The sequence below is a fragment of the Stegodyphus dumicola genome, chromosome 1 (assembly GCF_044657685.1).
Source record: "Stegodyphus dumicola isolate Sdum_Otavi_A_Nest chromosome 1, ASM4465768v1".
Classification (NCBI taxonomy): Eukaryota; Metazoa; Arthropoda; class Arachnida; order Araneae; family Eresidae; genus Stegodyphus; species Stegodyphus dumicola.
In genome coordinates, this window is record NC_140768.1 from 193,078,047 (window position 1) to 193,096,375 (window position 18,329).

The window sequence follows — 18,329 nt, forward strand, 5'->3', positions numbered from 1 at the left end:
CAATACAGTACTTCTAAATAGAATTTGCTTGGTTGGTGACATAGTGTCATTAGCCTTTTTGGCTGCTTGTTAATGGAGTAAATGTATCATCATTTGGAGAAAGATTACTACTGAATTTATTTAACTTGTTTGCGTTTTGATTTGATGTGCCCTTTGCACTATGGAAATTTTCCTCACCTCGATCAAAATGTAAGAGCGAATTGTGAAACTTTTGATATTTTCAGAGTATAAAAACTTTTACTGTCCTTTAATTGTGTGGACTAAAAATAAACAAGTGAAACATTTTTTTTTTAACCTTTACAAATTCAAATCATTTCTTGACCTTTATTACACAAGAATTACACACATTTCAAAAGCAAAATGATCACCTTTATGACAGACACAAGTTTTTGAACTTTCTGAAAGTAACGTAAGAGCTTTGCCATTAATTGAACATCTTGGTTCCTTTTGCAGAAGTTTGTATGTGATAGAGTGTGAGCATGTTTCTTCAAAAAACTAATTAATTGTTTCTGTCTAATCTTTTTTAAATGATCTTTCCTACCAACAACGAGTATTTCTGTCCAACTTTTCAACTAATAAATAAACAACTAACATATCAGAAAATTCTTCCACCTTTTGCTCTAATGCTTCCGAGGATCATAAACATTCATGTACGTTATGGATAAATTTTAATAGTAATGGAGCCAAATTACATGTTTGAGATATAAAAATTAACTTCTTTATAATAGAATTGATCAAATCTTTTTTGTTGATATAAAGTTCAACCAATAAATTCAGTGCTATGTCATAATTGGAAGGAAATTAATAATATTTAATGCATCTACCCTACAAGAATTCTTCAAATACTGCACTTTTTGTGCATTTGTTAATTTACCATTTTTATGCACAACTGCCGGAGGGAAAAAAATCCTCAAATTCAATCCATTCTTCGATTTTCCCACTAAATATAAGAAGCGACAATTTAGGCAACTTTAATATCCTAAACAACTGTTCCTTTGAGAACTGATTAGAAAAGTTTTTCTTTTAGTTTTCAATTAAAATTTCATCAAGGTTATCTACTCTATTTTCGTTTTCTTTAATGAATTCATCAATTTCTTTTTTCTCTCGGTGGGCAAATAAAGAATCGAAAATGTTACTTAATTCCTTTTTAAATTCTGATATGTTTAATTCGTATAACTCCAGAAATAAAATAGCCGCTTCATCAATGTTGAATGTACCTTGTTTTCAAAGTTTGCGATGCTAGCTTTTAAGCTCTTTTCATTAGCTTTAAATAAAATCTAATTTATAATACAATACATTTTCAATTCACTCATGAAAAAATAAGTAACTTCCCATTTACTGTGATTGCAGAGTAAACGAACCATGACACAGTATCTAGTCTTGATTCCGTAATTCAAACAAAACTAAAGCATTCTAAATGTTCTGCAGAAAGTTAACTTTAGCGATTCTATTTTTATACACCTTTCCACCTCCATGGACCGTTCATGCGATGCACGAGTTTGTTACCTTTACAAATAATTCAGAATTAACAAAAAGTGGACTGTAATATTACTCTTTTAATCGTATGCGAGCCATCTTTCCAAGCCAATAACAACTGAAAAATAAATAAATAAATGAGTAGTATAGGGTTGCTGTAACAATGCTAAGCACCGTGCAAGGTAGCAAGAAGAGAAAATATGAAGCAGTTTTAGAGCTAAATTGTTCTAAGATTCAACAAAAATTACTCAAATTTACATTAAACCAAAATGAATTTCTTAGTGTTGTGATGTCATGCTTATCCTTTACCGGCACAAAGTCGCATTGTTTGGTGAGGATGTATATGTGCTAATAGTATTACAGGGTTCGTATGGTCCTTAACCCCTTGGGTACAGATTTATTTGAGAAAATATTTGCATGTGAAACGGATATAATTTTTGGTTGCGATTCATCAATAGCTACTTCACTATCAGGAGTATAAAAGTAGCAAAATTTATTATTGAGGTAATTCACTATATTTCTAATCTTTCTTATTCTGTCATCTTTATTTTCCTTTTCATTACCCATAAAATGTAGAAAGCTTGAAATATCAAAAAACCTATCGCGTGCCATAGTGCTGTCAAAAATTGGAGTACTTATTGCATATCTTTTTGACCAATACATATGCATTTTTGGCTTCTTCATTTGCAACATTAAGATGCATAATGCAATATAAGCTTTCATTTTATCAGAACTTACAGGAAACCACCTATGGTTTTTGTTTTTTGTTTCTTAACCTTCTTTTCCTATCCCTTGTCTGGCATATCTATTCGTCTCTTCTACTATAGTGTCCCAAAAATCTTCATTCAAGACTTCTTTCAAAACATCTAAAGGTGTAGGATTATCACCTAATCTACCCAGGCTCAAAGGATTAATTCCAGATATTTCAGAAAACTTTTTATATCGGCTACATTTTCATCTTCTTCCCAAATCCGTCCCTCTGATACTGGTTCACGAGAAGATTCACTATCACTGCTCGATAGACGTCTTGTGCGTCTTCAAAACCTTGGTTTTATATTTCAATTGTCATCATTTTCTGCTTCACGAGAAGATTCACTATCACTGCTTGATAGATGTCTTGTGCGTCTTCGAAACCTTGATCATATATTACAATTGTCATAATTTTCTAGTTCAATATCGTCTTCACCACTTTCACTTTGTATTTCTATGTAATCCTCAATTTCAGGATCTCTGAACAATTCTTCTTTAGATTTCTCAAAATCCATTTCGCTATCACTATCATAAAATATATTCCTTGTTTTTGACATAATGGGGCAGTGTATCGCAAATAATATTCACCGAAATACTGTAATTGCCTCTTCTATTATGACTGATATAAGCTACAATGAAATGAACAGAATTGTGCGTGACCTCAAATAACGTTTTAGACATATCATCTGCTCCTCGGGAAAACAAGTGGATGATGTCTCTCAGATGTAAAATGTACCCAAGAGTTTAATTTTTGGTTTGATGTCTTAAACACGTCATTCGCTCCTAGGGGGAAAAAAGTGTGATGTGTCTCAGACGTCAAATGTACCCAAGGGGTCAAGAGTTCTTAAAAGTCCTTAGAATTTTTGGTCCCTAAAAGTCCTTAGTTTTGGCCAAAATCAGCAGAAGGTCCTTAATTTTAATCATCTGAAATTTCTGCCTGTTTTTACGACTGCCATTTTGAGTGTGAATTAGCATTTTGGAGGAATTTTTTTGGTGATTCACTGACGGTTATCTTTTGAATGGGTTCATAGGTTACAATTTGTTTCTATTTCTAATATAAATGATGGGATACTTGAGTTTCTAAGCAAGAAGTGAAACATAAGCATTTCGAAATTCATTTTTTCTAATAAAGAGGTCTTAAACAACTTTACACTTTTGGGGATGTGGATTCTTTTATTAAACATTTCTAAATTTGGCAACTTATCAACATTTTAGCGATTTTAAGATCAGTTTCTATAGAAAATTTTAATTCCGGGATCTGAGAATTTTTCGACGATTTTTTAAAGCATCGTAACATTGATAAATTTCATTAAAATAATGGTAATAATATATTGAAATTATATTTAAAAAATAACATTAAAATAAAACATTTTTATTTTTTGCTGTCATATTATAAAGTTTCATTTCGGCAACTTATTCTACAATATTTGAATCTGAAAAATAAGCAAGGTATAATGTTATAAAGCACAATTTATGAAACAGCTCTTAGGAAAAGCAAAATTAGCTATGTAATTAATTAAAAATGTGTTCTTTTTAATTTGTTCATGGTAAGAGTTTTTCTCAGAATATGAATCAGTTTTTTCTATAAAATTAATTTTACACTTTTCCCTCCTTTTTTTTTTCCAAAATATTTCTGGCTTTTTGCTGTTACAGAATTGGTAGGGATAATTTTTCTTTAGGATTTTAGGCATTGCAGCTTGGAAAGTTTAGAAGGATTTGAAGTCAAGATTTTTAGAAACATGATTTTAGAAGATTCCAGAAATATGTGACAAAATGAAAAATATCTCTATGGTATCAACATGCAATGAATGTATTTTACAGAAAGTTTGCGATGAATTTCTCACTTTTTGGAGAATTTCTGGAAGAACAATGAAACATAATATTTGAATGTTTTACTTCTGATACTAGAATTTTTTCCTTAACATGTTTATCTTTCCTTTATTTTCTCTACTTTTCACTAGACACAAGCATGGAAATATCCAAAATGCTTTTAATCTTATCACATGGACAGGCATTATAGAAAGGTATTTTTTTTATTAATAAAGAAATTGAAAACTTTAAAAGATTCATCTAATATGTCTTAATGCATCATACACATAGCTGGCACTAGGCATTTTCCCACCGAATGCAATCTCTGTAGATCCTAAATTCTGTTGCCTAGTGCCTTTATAAATTCTACTTCCAATGCCTGCTCTAAATTCTAAAAGTTTTGCCATTTCTAGATTGTGTTGTTCAGTGGGTCACTAAATTCTAAAAATTCTGTCACATCAGCTTTGTAACCGTCCTTTGCCATATATAATCAAAAGTCTTTAATCCGGATTCGTCAGGACTTCGGCGATTCCAGATTATCGGTTTTTCCGAATTATAGATCATCAATTTAAATCTGGTAAGATTGCATGCAGAAATTATAAAATTAAAAATATGAAGCCGTAATTTATGAAATAAAGAGCAATTATGATCTAAAGGGTATAAAAATTTACAAAAAAAAAAAAAAAAAAAAGCTTAATATTTTATTTGTTTACTTTATTAAACATTTCTTTCAACGCGCGCATGCCTGAAGCATACATTACGCATAGTCTAAATTAGAAAACTGCAACCAGAAAACTATTTGATGTGCATTCGTGATATTTATAATGACGAGGAATTTGATTTAAATCATATCGAAGACAGAGTACATCAAGATGAAATACTACATTTAGTAGGGAATTATAAGCCGAATAAAATAAAAACATCTGCCCTGAAGGTAAGTATAGTGCTGACAGATCAACTTCGAGTTCTTTGCGTGCCCCAATGTCCCCCCCCCCTGCAGAGCAGCGTGAAATTGATAAACAGATTTCGGAATGGTTAGAGAAACAAACGATATGCCTTTATCCATTTTTTGCAGCAATTCCACTTTTTGTTTGATGGACATCGAAACATGTTTTCGCTTTGTAGATCCTTTGGCAGCTCCAGAATCGGAAATTCTTTTTGACATAATCGAAAGTTCAAGCTTATTTTTATAAAATTGCTCTAACAGTCTGCAAAAAATAATAAGCCGGATCCAATTAGAAAATTAAGGAACAGCGCAATCTGCAACATTAACTGAAATAGATAATTTTAGCTTAGCTCATACCGTCCATTATACATTAAACGTGCATGCGTAAACGCATATGCACATGCATAAAGGTATTATGCGCAGGCGTACAGAACGTTTGTAGCTTTGAGGTCCAGATTACAGATCATTTCGGATTATGGACATTCAGATTAAAGACTTTTTACTGTATATTTTATATTTTTTCTGAATGTTAATATTACTAAAATAAAATTAGCTGCTTTTTCTGTACATTCTAAATGCATTTATTATTTTTTAGAATAACAGAAATCCTTAATTAAATCGAAAAATTCTAAAATGAAAAGGAAACGTGTTGATGAAAGAAACTGAATACATATAGAAAATTATTCTTCAAAGATATGTGCAGTTATTATTATGTAAATTACCTACAAAAGGTTTGGGAAGGCTTCAAATTAAAATGATGGATAAACATCTGCCCTGAAGCATTTTATTGTGTTGTTCTTGGCAAAGCTACAAAACACAAAACATGAATGTTTTGTAACTTTTAATGTGTAATTATCCTAATATCGTGTAAGAGTTAATGTCATAAATTACATGTATTTTAAACTGTGAAATTTTAATAGGAGTTTTTAACAAATATTATGAAAAAATAAAATTTAATAGTGGCCATGTAAATTCATAATGACTAAGGTTATCTAACTACTTAATTTAATTATTTATAACTAACTGCTTACCCTTAAAAATTATCTCTACATATTAAAGTGTATTGCCTTTCATGAGTACTCACTGTGGTCACAAGATAAAACACAAAAATGTAAAAATTCAAGTAAAACTTATTCTTTGCATCTAGTGAGACATGAAATAATGCAAAACAACTTATCACCTCTGGTGCTTTAACCCATTAACCGCCAAAACTACAAGGAATGTTTCTTTTCTCATGAAAATAATAACAATTATTAAATTAAGCATTTATAACATAAATTTACATTGAAAATAAAAAAATTGCTCTTACCTGTGTAAAAAGCGAGTGTTGCGTTCGCGCAACATCGGCAGAATAAGACTATGGATGTTTAGTGAGTAGGACTGTACTTGTGTAATGTTTCTTTTGAGTGGAGTGCAGGATTATGTTTTAGCTGTATAACGTTTTATAAATCTACAAATCACTTTACTTGTAATCAATTTAATATTAAAATATACATTGTGTTTCTTTTACAAATACAGATTATTTCAATTGAAAGATTCAAGCATGAAAAGCTTGATTACAATCATGATGTAAAGCTACATTACATGTTTTGCATCTATAAACAGTCTGGCTATGGTACTCTTTACAAGAAAGTCTTTTGTTATCAACGGACTTTACGATAAAATGTCTACCGTCTCCATGCAATGGTTTTTGAATGCTGAAATTTACTAGGTCTTCCTGTTGCTGATCTATTTCTGGCTAATTCTACACTCTCAACAGGAGTTTGCAAAAGGAATAATGCATTCTCGCATCTGAAATTTAAAAGAGACTTTATATTTCCAGTAGTAGGAAAAGTGGTGATATTTAGTTTAGATACGGTCTCACCTCATATAATTTATCAGTATTGTCAACTGCAAATTCTGCTTCATATTCCTGTACTGCAAACGTGATATCGATTCTCGTACAACAGGAACAGAAATGTCCTTATCAAAAGACCAATACATTTTTTCTTGAGATAAAGAATGATATCCTGTAAGCAATAATATTCCAATAAATCTTCTCATATAGGCTTCAGATGCAATAAATTCTGGGCTTTTTTTTTTTTTTTTTTTCGTTTTGGTTGTTGTTGAGCATATATATTTGTCTGTTCAACGAGAAGAGAATAAATGTCTAAAAAAGAAAATCGAAACTCTGTGCACTAGTTTTACCTTGTATTTTGTCTTTTATAATTTCCCTTATATCTCTTTCTTCATGTTCTTCCTGAGACATAACTAACAGTTCCTTTTTTGTCCACTTCAAGATTTCAGTCTTCTGCTCGTTAAACTTTTTAGTATGACTATAACTGCTTTTAGAAGGCTGAAAGTTACGTGAATTTCAACTTCCCCAGCAGTATCATTTGGTAAAATATCATTATCATTATTTAAACATTGTCATTCTTCTTCGTCACTAGCTTCTGCAATTTCTGGGGAACCAACAACAATATCAGTTTCATTCTGGTCATTATGAACATTATCATCATCTGTTTCTTCATCCAAAAATCTTTGAAGGACTTCTTCTAATGTAAGATACTGAGTTCTAGGCATTTTTAAACAACCAGAACATCGAAAGGAATGAGTGAAAGAGGAGATTGACTACCCGTTTCCTGCTGATGTTGCGTCAGCGCAACACCTGTTTTCCCTTCCTTCCCAACATAAACATCTGACTGATGTAATGTTCTGATAAATGGTGAATAAAAATAGATCACTCATAAAGACGGCAGTTCTTTCGTTAAATATTTTCAGCAAAAATACCCGGTTAAAAATTTTGCTTAAAGTATGAGATTAATTATTATAAACAAAATGATTGTTGAAGGCAAATATTTTTTACAGAAATAATCTTCATAATATTCCCTACACAAAATCATCTGCTGGTATAAAATGTCTTAGATAGTTGTATTTATATACGCATTTCTTTTGACTGTTGTGTCAATGCAACACCAGCGGCTAATGCGTTAATGGCTTATTGGAATCTTAGAGTTTATTAACTGGGTTATAACCCCTGGAACTTTACACGAAGCTACGACACTAACTGCATCACACAGAGCCTGACTAACTTTCAACACTTGCCAACCGCGCCTACATCAGGCCTTTCAGGTTTGTTCTAATCAGCAGGTCTCTCTTTAGACAAGCAGCAGTGGTGACAACATTCAGTCTTTCATTATGAATCATGCTGATAATGGTCTTACTTCTCATTTTAACCTGTGGCGTTTGACATAAAATCTACCTGCTATTTACTAAACCTCTAGACTGACCAAGTATGTGACAAAATGAGACATAAAAAAAATCAACATAAAGTTAATTGTTAGTAAAATATAAATGTCACTTATCTTCTTTTAAATTTGCCCAAATATTATAAGTGTAAAATATTTAATGCTACTTGATAAATTGCGTAAAGTTTATTTTATTCTCAAACGTGTTAATAATTATGTTAATTCATGTTTAGTAATAATGCATACTAATTAGAGATCTATTTTATTTTTAGCATGGTATTACAAAAGTGAAATTCAGGCATAGATAATATTTTTAATTGAATTTATTCAGTTCCCATTTGCTCATAGGTCCTTAATTTTTTTCATTAATGGTCCTTAAAAGTACTAAATTTCCGTGTGCAGAAATGTGTACGAACCCTGTATTACTGTGTAATGGCATTGCAAATCTCTCATTTATTAAATTTTGGGGAGCCAGGTTTTTTTTCTGAAATATTCCAATTTAAGTGAGCTTTCCAGTTAATTGAATGCCAGGTAGTCAGGCTTTTACTGTATATCTAATTTCAAAAAGGAGTACCAAAACAATTGTAAAATCTGTACTCAAGCTGTCTCACTTTTGCGTGAAGGGCAATTTTAAAATATTTCTTTGAACTCTTTCTTGGACCACAGATTGTTTCATGGGGCAACTCCAAAAAAGCATTCATAATAAAAGAAATATATTCCTAAATAAGTGTAAAATAAAGTTGCCCATGCTAATACTAGTATTGAAAATTTTATTGCTCTGTAGATTTTGTCTTTAAATCAGTTTTTCAAATGATCGTGTGTCGGTTTGTAGCTCAGCTATATTTAAAGCTCATTCTTCTGGTTATAAAATGCAGCTTTTAACCGGTTTGGAACCTGTTCATGATTGTATTAAGAGAAAAGCAATCCTATTATACACAGAAGCTAGTGTATTTGCCTGACAACCCTTTTTGGAGAAACTATAATAAGGACATTTCTAGGGATCTTAAAACTCAAATTGGCTCTACACAGGCTGCTAAAAAAGAATCTGATGTTTTGGAGTTGAGCCAAGATTATCTAATTTTACCTCCTCCCCATTGTACTTTTTGAATATAAATCTTGATCTTATTCAAAGAGCTGTTAAAAACGAAATGACCAGAAATGACCAATTCACCGTTAAGATCTATTGCAACTATTAGGGTTCACTATCCTCAAAATGAGTGGTTGCACGTCTACACTTACAGCTCTATGTTATGTTAGAGAGAATGTACAGTGCTGGAGCAGGTATCCGTAGTATTTTGAGTTAAAATTATGTTGTATTTAAGCATTTATGCGCTTCACCTTGATTAAATAATCAAATCCAGTTCAAATCTAAACTGCAAAAATTATTATTGATACAAGTACACCTTTCACAAAAAAAGGGGTCAGTTCTACTATATTTCCCATTCTACTCGACCGATTGTCGCAATTTAACTTCCGTTTTCCATGGCTTGAAGGCATGACTTAGGATATTAGATTTATATATAGCATTGTTTTAACATAGGTATTTTGACACAAAATCGGACTTTTTCTGAAATAAAATAAAAAATTTTTTCATATTTCGATTCTGCGACTGAAATTATGCCAAAGTGCCAAGTTTTGTAAAAATCATATGACTAGTTTAAAAAAAAATTAGCTCTGAAAATTTTAGCTCCTCCATGTTAATTGAATTTAGTATATATTTATCTCTTTTTTTTTATTAAACTTATTTGATTTTTCCTTTCACATTTCGAAATTTTGGATTCATTCCAAGTAAAATTCTTCCATTTTTTTATGATTTGCTTTTAAAATTTGTATTTTTAAATAATTTTTATAAACATTATACCATTATTTTAAAGTAGATGTAGTATTTCTAAGCATACCTGCAAAAAAATTTGTTTGTTATTCAAAATGTCCTAAGATGTACGTTAATTTACATATTGGCACATTTTGGAATTTGGCATATTTGTTATAAGCAATAATAACGTCAAATGTGGTTTACACACTTTATTAAAATTATATGAAAGTAATGACCGATGACGATAACCTTGTTTCCGCTTGTGTTCAATGAAAAAAAGGAAAGGAAAATATGTAGCTATAAATTAAGAAGCTCGCTAATGAATTATTCTTGGCGCAAACTGGGGAAAAAAAAAAAGAATGTGGCAAGATAAATTTTTAAATTTCTCACAAAAAAATTTTAAAATTTAGTAGGCATAATTTAAGTTGTAAATTGAAATATTTAAAAAAATGGTATATTTCATAAAAAGTCCGATTTTGTGTCAAAATACGTATGTTAGAACAATGCTATATATAAATCTCATATGTATCCTAAGTCGCACTTTCGAGACATGGAAAATGCTAGTTAAATTTCAACATTCGGTCCAGTAGAACAAGAAATATAAAGCTGTACCATTTTTTTTTTTTTTTTTATTTGTACAAGGAGTACACTGCGCAAAAAAAAGGGGAGGAACAGTTTTACTGGGCCGATTGATGAAATTCAATTTGCGTTTTTCATGTCTCGAAAGCGTGGCTTAGGATACCTGAATTTCAAAATGTGAAAGGAAGAATCAAATAAGTTTAATAAAAAAAGAGAGATTAATAAATATATACCTAACTCAATTAACATTGAGGAGCTAATTTTTTAAAAAATACTCATGTGATTTTTACAAAACTTGGTAGTTTGGCATAATTTGAGTTGTAGAATTGAAATATGGAAAAAAAAAAAAAAAATGGTGTTATTTCAGAAAAAGGTCCGATTTTGTGTAAAATACCTATATTAGAACAATTCTATATATAAGTCCAATACGTATCCTAAGTCATGCTTTTGAGACATGAAAAAAAGTTGAATTTCGTCAATCAACCCAGTATAATGGGAGATATAAAACTGTCCTCCCCTTTTTTTTTGCACAGTGTATGTTTTAGTCTGTGTGTGCTGTTTTTTAAATCAAAGTAATCTGCAATAATGTAGCAATTTCAGCTGATATGTCCAAAAGGTAAATTTATATTCACTGAATTAGTAGATAGAGAGATACAATCTTTTATTTCATTGCATAATTTTAAGGTCTAGGCTGAAAAATTGTTTGGTAATAATTTTCTTTTTGTTTTATTTAGGTGAAAATGTTAACTCCAGCATTTAACTTAACTCAGAATGAAGAGTTTCTGATTGTCTCCATTCAAGTTCCTTATGCTAAGGTTTTAATTTTTTCATTATATTTAGGTCTTTGTACTTGTATTTAAATCTTTTTTTTCACTACTGTACAATTACTTCCATATAATATACAGTACAAAGTCTCTAATCCGGACGTCAATAATCTGGAATGATCTATAATCCAGACCTGAAAGCTACAAACTTTATGCGCATGCGTAAACATATATGCGTTTACGCATGCCCATATGTATGCGCATTTAATGTATAATGGACGGTATAAGCTCGGCTAAAATTATCTAAGGCATTTCAGTTAATGTTGCAGATTGTGCTGTTCTCTAATCTTCTAATTGGATCTGGCTTATTATTTTTTACAGACTGTTAGAGCAATTTTATAAAAAGTAAGCTTGAACTTTCGATTATGTTAAAAAGAGTTTCAAATTCTGGAGCTGCCAAAGGATCTACAAAGTGAAAGCATGTTTCGATGTCCATCAAACAAAAAGTCGAATTGTTGCAAAAAATGGATAAAGGCATACCCGTCTCAAAATTATGCTAGGAGTATGACATTGGAAAATCAACTGTATATGACATAAGCAAAAAGAAAAAGGAGTTTTTTGAATATTTTGTGGATTTCGACACCCCACTTGCAATGACTAACGGAAAAAGGGTTCGTTATGCTAAAAGTGACGATCATGACAAAGTGATGAATGTTTAATAAAGTAAACAAATATTAAGTTTTTTTTTTTTTTGTAAATTTTGCTTTAGATCATAATTGCTCTTTATTTCATAAATTACGGTTACATATTTTTAATTGTATAATTTCTGCATGCCATCTTACCAGATTTAAATTGAAGTTCTATAAATCCGGAAAAAACCCTAATCCGGAATCGCTGAAGTCCCGATGAGTCCGGATTACGGACTTTGTACTGTATCAGATAAATAAATTTATTATCATTTAAATTGATGTTTAAAAATTTTTTTTTTTTTTTTTTTTTTTTTTTTTTTAAGGCTGCTGAAGTTGAAGTACATTTTGAAGATGATGATTTCAGGTTTTACTCCAAACCGTATTTTCTGAGGTATAATTTTATTTTCTGACTTAAAGCATTTTTGCTTGAAAAAGTATGTTGCTGTCTTAAATACGACGGTGGATACAAGAAAAAGGTTACAAGGATAATAAATTATTTATTAACAATAGATAGAAAATACAAAAGAGAACAAAGAAGCATACTTGCCTGTAATTTTTCCACCTAATCACCAAATCTATTTAGACATTTACCTGAATGTGGGAACGACTTGTTTAACCCAGCTTGGTGGTAATCATGTCCCTGCCCTTTGAGTGAGTTCTCGATAGCTACTTTCATATCACTGTCTGAAGAGAATCTTCTTCCAGATAAATGTTCCTTCAATTTCTGAATAAGGAAATAGTCACTGGGCGCTAAATCTGTGCTATAGTGGAAAAGGGGGTGACTCCAAACTTTCCATTTAAAACTTTTGCAGCAATTCTTAAGTTTGGCGATCTGTGTTGGGCTGTGCATTGTCATGCAGGAGGATGACACCATCACTCAACATGCCATGGTGCTTGCATTGGATGGCTTCACGTAACCTTCTCGAAGTTGCACGATAATGGTGTGGCCACATCTCAGATACTCGATCTGGATAACGCATCACAACTCACACCTTCAAGCAAGACCATTTTTCTGGACATCTTGCCATTTCAATCACTCTGAAATGTCTGTGAACTTACTCTCCCTACCCACACAAATGCTGTTAGATAAGTAGTGCCATTAGTCTACAGTGTGGGGGAAAAGAATTCCCACCACAGTAATTACTTTACAAATTCTCATGCTTGTAACCTTTTTTTTTTTTTTTTTTTTTGGACCCACCTACGTATTTAAAGGATATGTGAGCTGAGAAGCCTCCTTTTTTACTTCCTTGTACGAAGTAAAAATGAAGTATTGTAATTCGTTGAAATTGGCAGCATATTTCAACGAAAATATCCATTTTGACCACTATTGAATGCAATTTAACGATGTTTTTGCATGATATCTGTACGTAAGGTCAGAATAAAATACTCTTTTCCTTCAAAAAAATTATAAAACTGCTTTAAAATTAATTCTGAAGAGAATTTTCCATGGCGTCTGTACGAATGTATATATGTATCTCGCATAACTCAAAAATGAGTAGCCTCAGAATGTTGAAATTTTGTATATAGGATTGCTATAACATGTAGATGTGCACCTCGTATTTTGGTTGCAATCGGCTGCACCAAACGTATATAAATATATTTATATATATATCCACTCTGTTACCCGGCTCAGTGATTTCAGTTTCTTTACTCTTATATGTTTGTAAATTGTACATTTTTTGCTTTAAAAATGATTGAATTATGTTGTTTTTATCTTCCGGTTAAGGATTTTATGCTTTTAGTAAATCTGTGTGCAATATTTTTAGAATTATTAGCAATTTTAAAGTTGTTTAATTGCCGCTAAGCCTTTTATTAATGGCGGCCATTGATGTTTACATTTGAAACAGGAGACTAGTGGATTTGTTGCCAATCTAGAGAAACTTAGCTTCGCAACAACAAAGATAACACATTCGTTTATTATTGCCATTAAATCATGCTTAATTCTTTCTGGAATTTTTTCGAGGAAATAAGTGTGTAAGATTTACTCTGTAATTTTTAATATAGATATTTTGAGTTTTTATGTATTTTTGCCTTCTCGCGAAGTGAGAACTGTTTTAATTAAATGAGAAATACTCAATCGCCTGTGAAAAACTGTTTCTTTTTTGTTTTGCTTGCTTAATTTCTTTTATACATCATTCTAGCTTTATTATAGTATTTGAATAGAACATGTGGCAATGATTAGATAATTCTATTCTTTAAATGATATAAATTTTGTGCATTATGAGTTATAATATGAACGAAATATATAAGTTAACTGTTATATAATTATTGGATTATATAACAGTTAACTTAGTTTCCATTATATAATTTTTATATAAGTTAACTGTTATATAATTATTAATACTGTTAAGTGAATCTAGCGTCAGAGTGTCGCTATGGTAAACAAATACTAGAGTGAATTTTAAAGAATGCATTTATTCTATTGTGGTTTCAGCAAAGTAGATTTAATTAAATCCAATAAGTTTAAATGAAATGCAAGAAAAAATGCGTATAATTTAATATTCCAATACAAGGTAGTCATGTGGTGTACACATCAGATTTTTTTTCTTTTATTTCCAGGTTGAACTTACCAGGAAAAGTGGCATATAGTGATGAAAAACCTGATATTCAGTATGATGTCGAAAATAGTAATATGACCGTTTTAGAATTTCTTTAAAATGTTGTGTTTTTTTTTTTTCTTTTCCCTCCTTTTTAGAAATTTGCATTTTGTTTTCAGAGACTTTCAGAATTTGTGCTCCGAAACTGAAACATGGTGAAGTATTTGAAGGCTTAGATTTGGTCAATAAATTGCTAGCTCCAAAGAAAAAAATGACATTAGCGCCTATGATTGAAGTTATTGGTAAGCAACTTAACATCGTAAGAATATTGCTAAACGGGATTAAAGCTTTTTGTGTATTTTTAAATGAGCTTTCTCTCATATAATTTGTTTTAAGTAAAAATTTTATTAAAGAGCTTTTTTTGTGACCTATATCAATTTACACATTTTAAGATACGATAAGTGTAAAGTTTGAAAGCATTTCTTTCATGTACTACATGTGCACAGTTGATTTTTCATGTTACCTACTATAGGAAAAAAATAATCTCTATTGTGGAACTTGAATTAAATTATGATAAATGAAGCTTATCACCACTTTGATTAACCTAACTGAGTATCATTTCTGCTATTATTCATCTTTTAAGTGAAGGAATGTAAAGTGGTGTTAAAGACATTTTTTCACCTGTATATCATGTATATCAGATGAATATTTATTGTGTGATATACAGTGGTGGCCAGAATTGTGGACACTTTCGGAAATTTTTATGTTTTTAAACTTTGTATGCTTATAGAAAATGTAACGTTTCGCAAAATGCAAACTTGTGTATAACATTTTAAAGAGAATTTATTACTGAATTCAATACAAAACACAAAATTCAATTATTTGCAATACAAAAAAAGTTATATGTACTTTAATATAAATAAAAAAACACAGTTATGAAGTGGTTTGTAATGTCTAGCTTTCCTGGCCAATCACTGTTCTTGTTCTGAGAGCCAATCAAATGTTAGTAACTGCCAGTAGAAGCTGACATCATGTTTACACTTGAAACAATTCATTATTTTGCTTTTCTGTAGAAGGAGGACCTGTTTCTTATACAATGCAATTACAAGTAGGAATTTTTGTAAAAATTTTTAATATTTAGTCAAGAAGCAATGACATCAAATAAAAGAATAGATTGGACGCCTAGAAAGAGATGTAATATTATTTGATACGAGAAAGTGGTCTTTCCTATGCTGAAATTGCAAGACAGGTGGGTGGTTCAGTGACTACATCTGGAGTCCGAAAGTTTTGTTTACGATATCAGGAGACAAATAATAATAAAAAACTACTACTTTGTTCAATAAAAAACAAAGAAGGAAAATGCCGAAAAAGGTGCACCACATCTATTGATGACAGAAGAATAAAAAGACTATGTCTCCAAGATAGAAAAATGTCATCAGCAGCCATCAGAAGTGATCTGAATGATGCTGGTGTTTCTGTCAGTTCAAGAACAATCAGGAGAAGATTAACAGGTGTTGGACTGAGAGGTAGAATTCCACAAAAAAAGCCTTATCTTAATTTTCAGCAACGAAAAAAAGACTACAGTGGGCAAAGGAACACATTAATTGGACAGATGATCAGTGGTCACAAGTTATATGGAGTGATGAAACTAAGATATCGTTATTCGGTAGTGATGGGTGAAAATATGTAAGACGTAGAATAGGAGAAGAGCTACATCCTGACTGCATTCAAGCAACTGTGAAGAACCCGGTTAGTGTTATGATTTGGTCATGCATGTCACCAGATGGTACTGGTCGCCTTCATGTCATCGATGGGACACTGAATGCCAGAAAATACATTGACACTATTCTAGAACTAAAACTTCTACCTTCCATCAGAGATCTCTTTCCCAACAATGCTTCCTTTATTTTTCAGCAGGATTCTACTCCTTGCCACACAACCAAAATATCGAAAGAGTGGTTTCGTACAAAGAGCTTTGAATTGTTGTCATGGCCAGGAAACAGTCCTGACCTCAATCCTATCCAAAATTTGTGGCACCGTTTGAAAACTCTTGTCCGAATGAGGCACCCATCAAATAAAAGGGAACTAATTGAGGCTATAATTGTTTTTTGGCATCATGTAATAACGAAAGAAGAGCTTAAAACTCTTGTCAGCTCAATGAAACATGGATGTGAAGCTGTAATCAAAAATAAAGGGTACCCTACTAAGTACTGATAACTCACTGCTATCATCACTATCTAATGTATATCGATAACTATTATCGTTGAACATTTTTGGTATTGCAAATAATTGAATTTTGTGTTTTGTATTGAATTCAGTAATAAATTCTCTTAAAAATGATATATACAAGTTTGCATTTTGTGAAACGTAACGTTCTCTATAAGCATACAAAGTTTAAAAACATAAAAATTTCCAAAAGTGTCCACAATTTTGGCCACCACTGTATGTGTGTGTCTACGTATCTGGTTAGTAGTTAGATGGTCTCAATTTGACTTCTGGTGAGGGCATAGTTGATTCTTTACATTACCTCCTTCCTCCTAATAATTTCTAGAAGAGAGCAATTTTTAAGGTAATCATATATGTTTTTCACTACCTCTTTTGCATAACTTTTTATGCTACATCTAGAATTTTATGGGTAGCCCATATGTGTCTTTTTTTCACCTCTTTTGTGTAGCATTTTATGGCTGTATTTAGAAACTGTTAATTTTAGCACTTCAGAGGCAGTTTCATTGGTAAAGTATTGAGGAACTTGGAAAGAATCTTTATAAAAAAACAAAAAATTTAGCAGTAAAATTTTATGTTATGGCTGGTCTTTGTGATGAAGCTGCACAATTGGTTTGGTGAGTAAGAAAATAGTTTTTTTTTTCCTTCCTTTTATGTTTGGGCGTTAAAACAGTATTTTAATAATAAAAATAAAGATTTCAATTTATTATTTTTCTGACCCTTTGGTTCTTCCATTGCGTGAGAAATCGACTCCTTTATTGAAATTTTCTTTTGAATTCTTGAAATTCTTGCGATTATAAATTAACCTTTTTATTGCACTTATTTAGACAGAATCTGTGCTTCTTCAATATGACAACATACATTTGTGTCTGGCTAAGTGATTTTGATAAATAGCTCTTCAGCAAGTTATGTTTTACTTTCTGCCATATATTTAACAAAATTCAAAAAAATGCTCTGCTTTTTAACTTATTTAGAATTTAAGCCTTTATTTACTAATGCCACAGAGATACTGAAAAATGTTTTTTTCTTTTGAAATGATGGATTTATTTTTAAACCTGGGATCTAAAATGTAATTGGTAGAGTAAAATCCAGACATCTAATAACCTGACTGACCTCTGTTATCTAAACCTTACATTAAACTTTATGTAGCTATCCCTTGTATGCTTTACCATATTCAGATAATGTAACCTAACTGAACACAATTCCCCCCCCCCTTTTAGAAATTTTCCCTATTTCTCACACTGTGCAGAAATGGGTAACCTGATACTAAAAAAAAAGGCCTGTCATAAATAAATTTTTCTCCTGATTAGCTGAGATTTCTTTTGCTGATAAATATTCTTATCTGGGACAATATTAAATCAGCCTATTTATTGTTTTGCCTTGAAGTATCTGTCAGCTTACAAACTGCATTTTTTATGCTTGAATGGTTGTGAGAAAGATTGTAGCATTTTTCTGTGTTGCGCACAATAAGGGAAGATGTGTATTTGTTTTATTACACAAAGTGGTTTCCTTTTAT

The 18,329-nt window shown here is 31.2% G+C and overlaps 1 protein-coding gene across 2 annotated transcripts in view; it reads left to right on the plus strand.

The window, feature by feature from the left end:
* LOC118192695 (protein SHQ1 homolog) overlaps positions 1 to 18,329 on the plus strand; it is a 64,957-nt gene that overhangs the window by 5,374 nt on the left and 41,254 nt on the right. Inside the window, exons 2-5 of one of the 2 annotated variants that reach the window (XM_035363691.2) lie at positions 11,335 to 11,415; positions 12,377 to 12,444; positions 14,613 to 14,680; positions 14,770 to 14,892. In XM_035363691.2, coding sequence (XP_035219582.1) covers positions 11,341 to 11,415; positions 12,377 to 12,444; positions 14,613 to 14,680; positions 14,770 to 14,892 — 334 coding nt within the window. In that variant the 5' untranslated portion in view covers positions 11,335 to 11,340. The remainder of the gene's footprint in view (positions 1 to 11,334; positions 11,416 to 12,376; positions 12,445 to 14,612; positions 14,681 to 14,769; positions 14,893 to 18,329) is intronic. The other variant, XM_035363692.2, reaches the window with a different exon arrangement.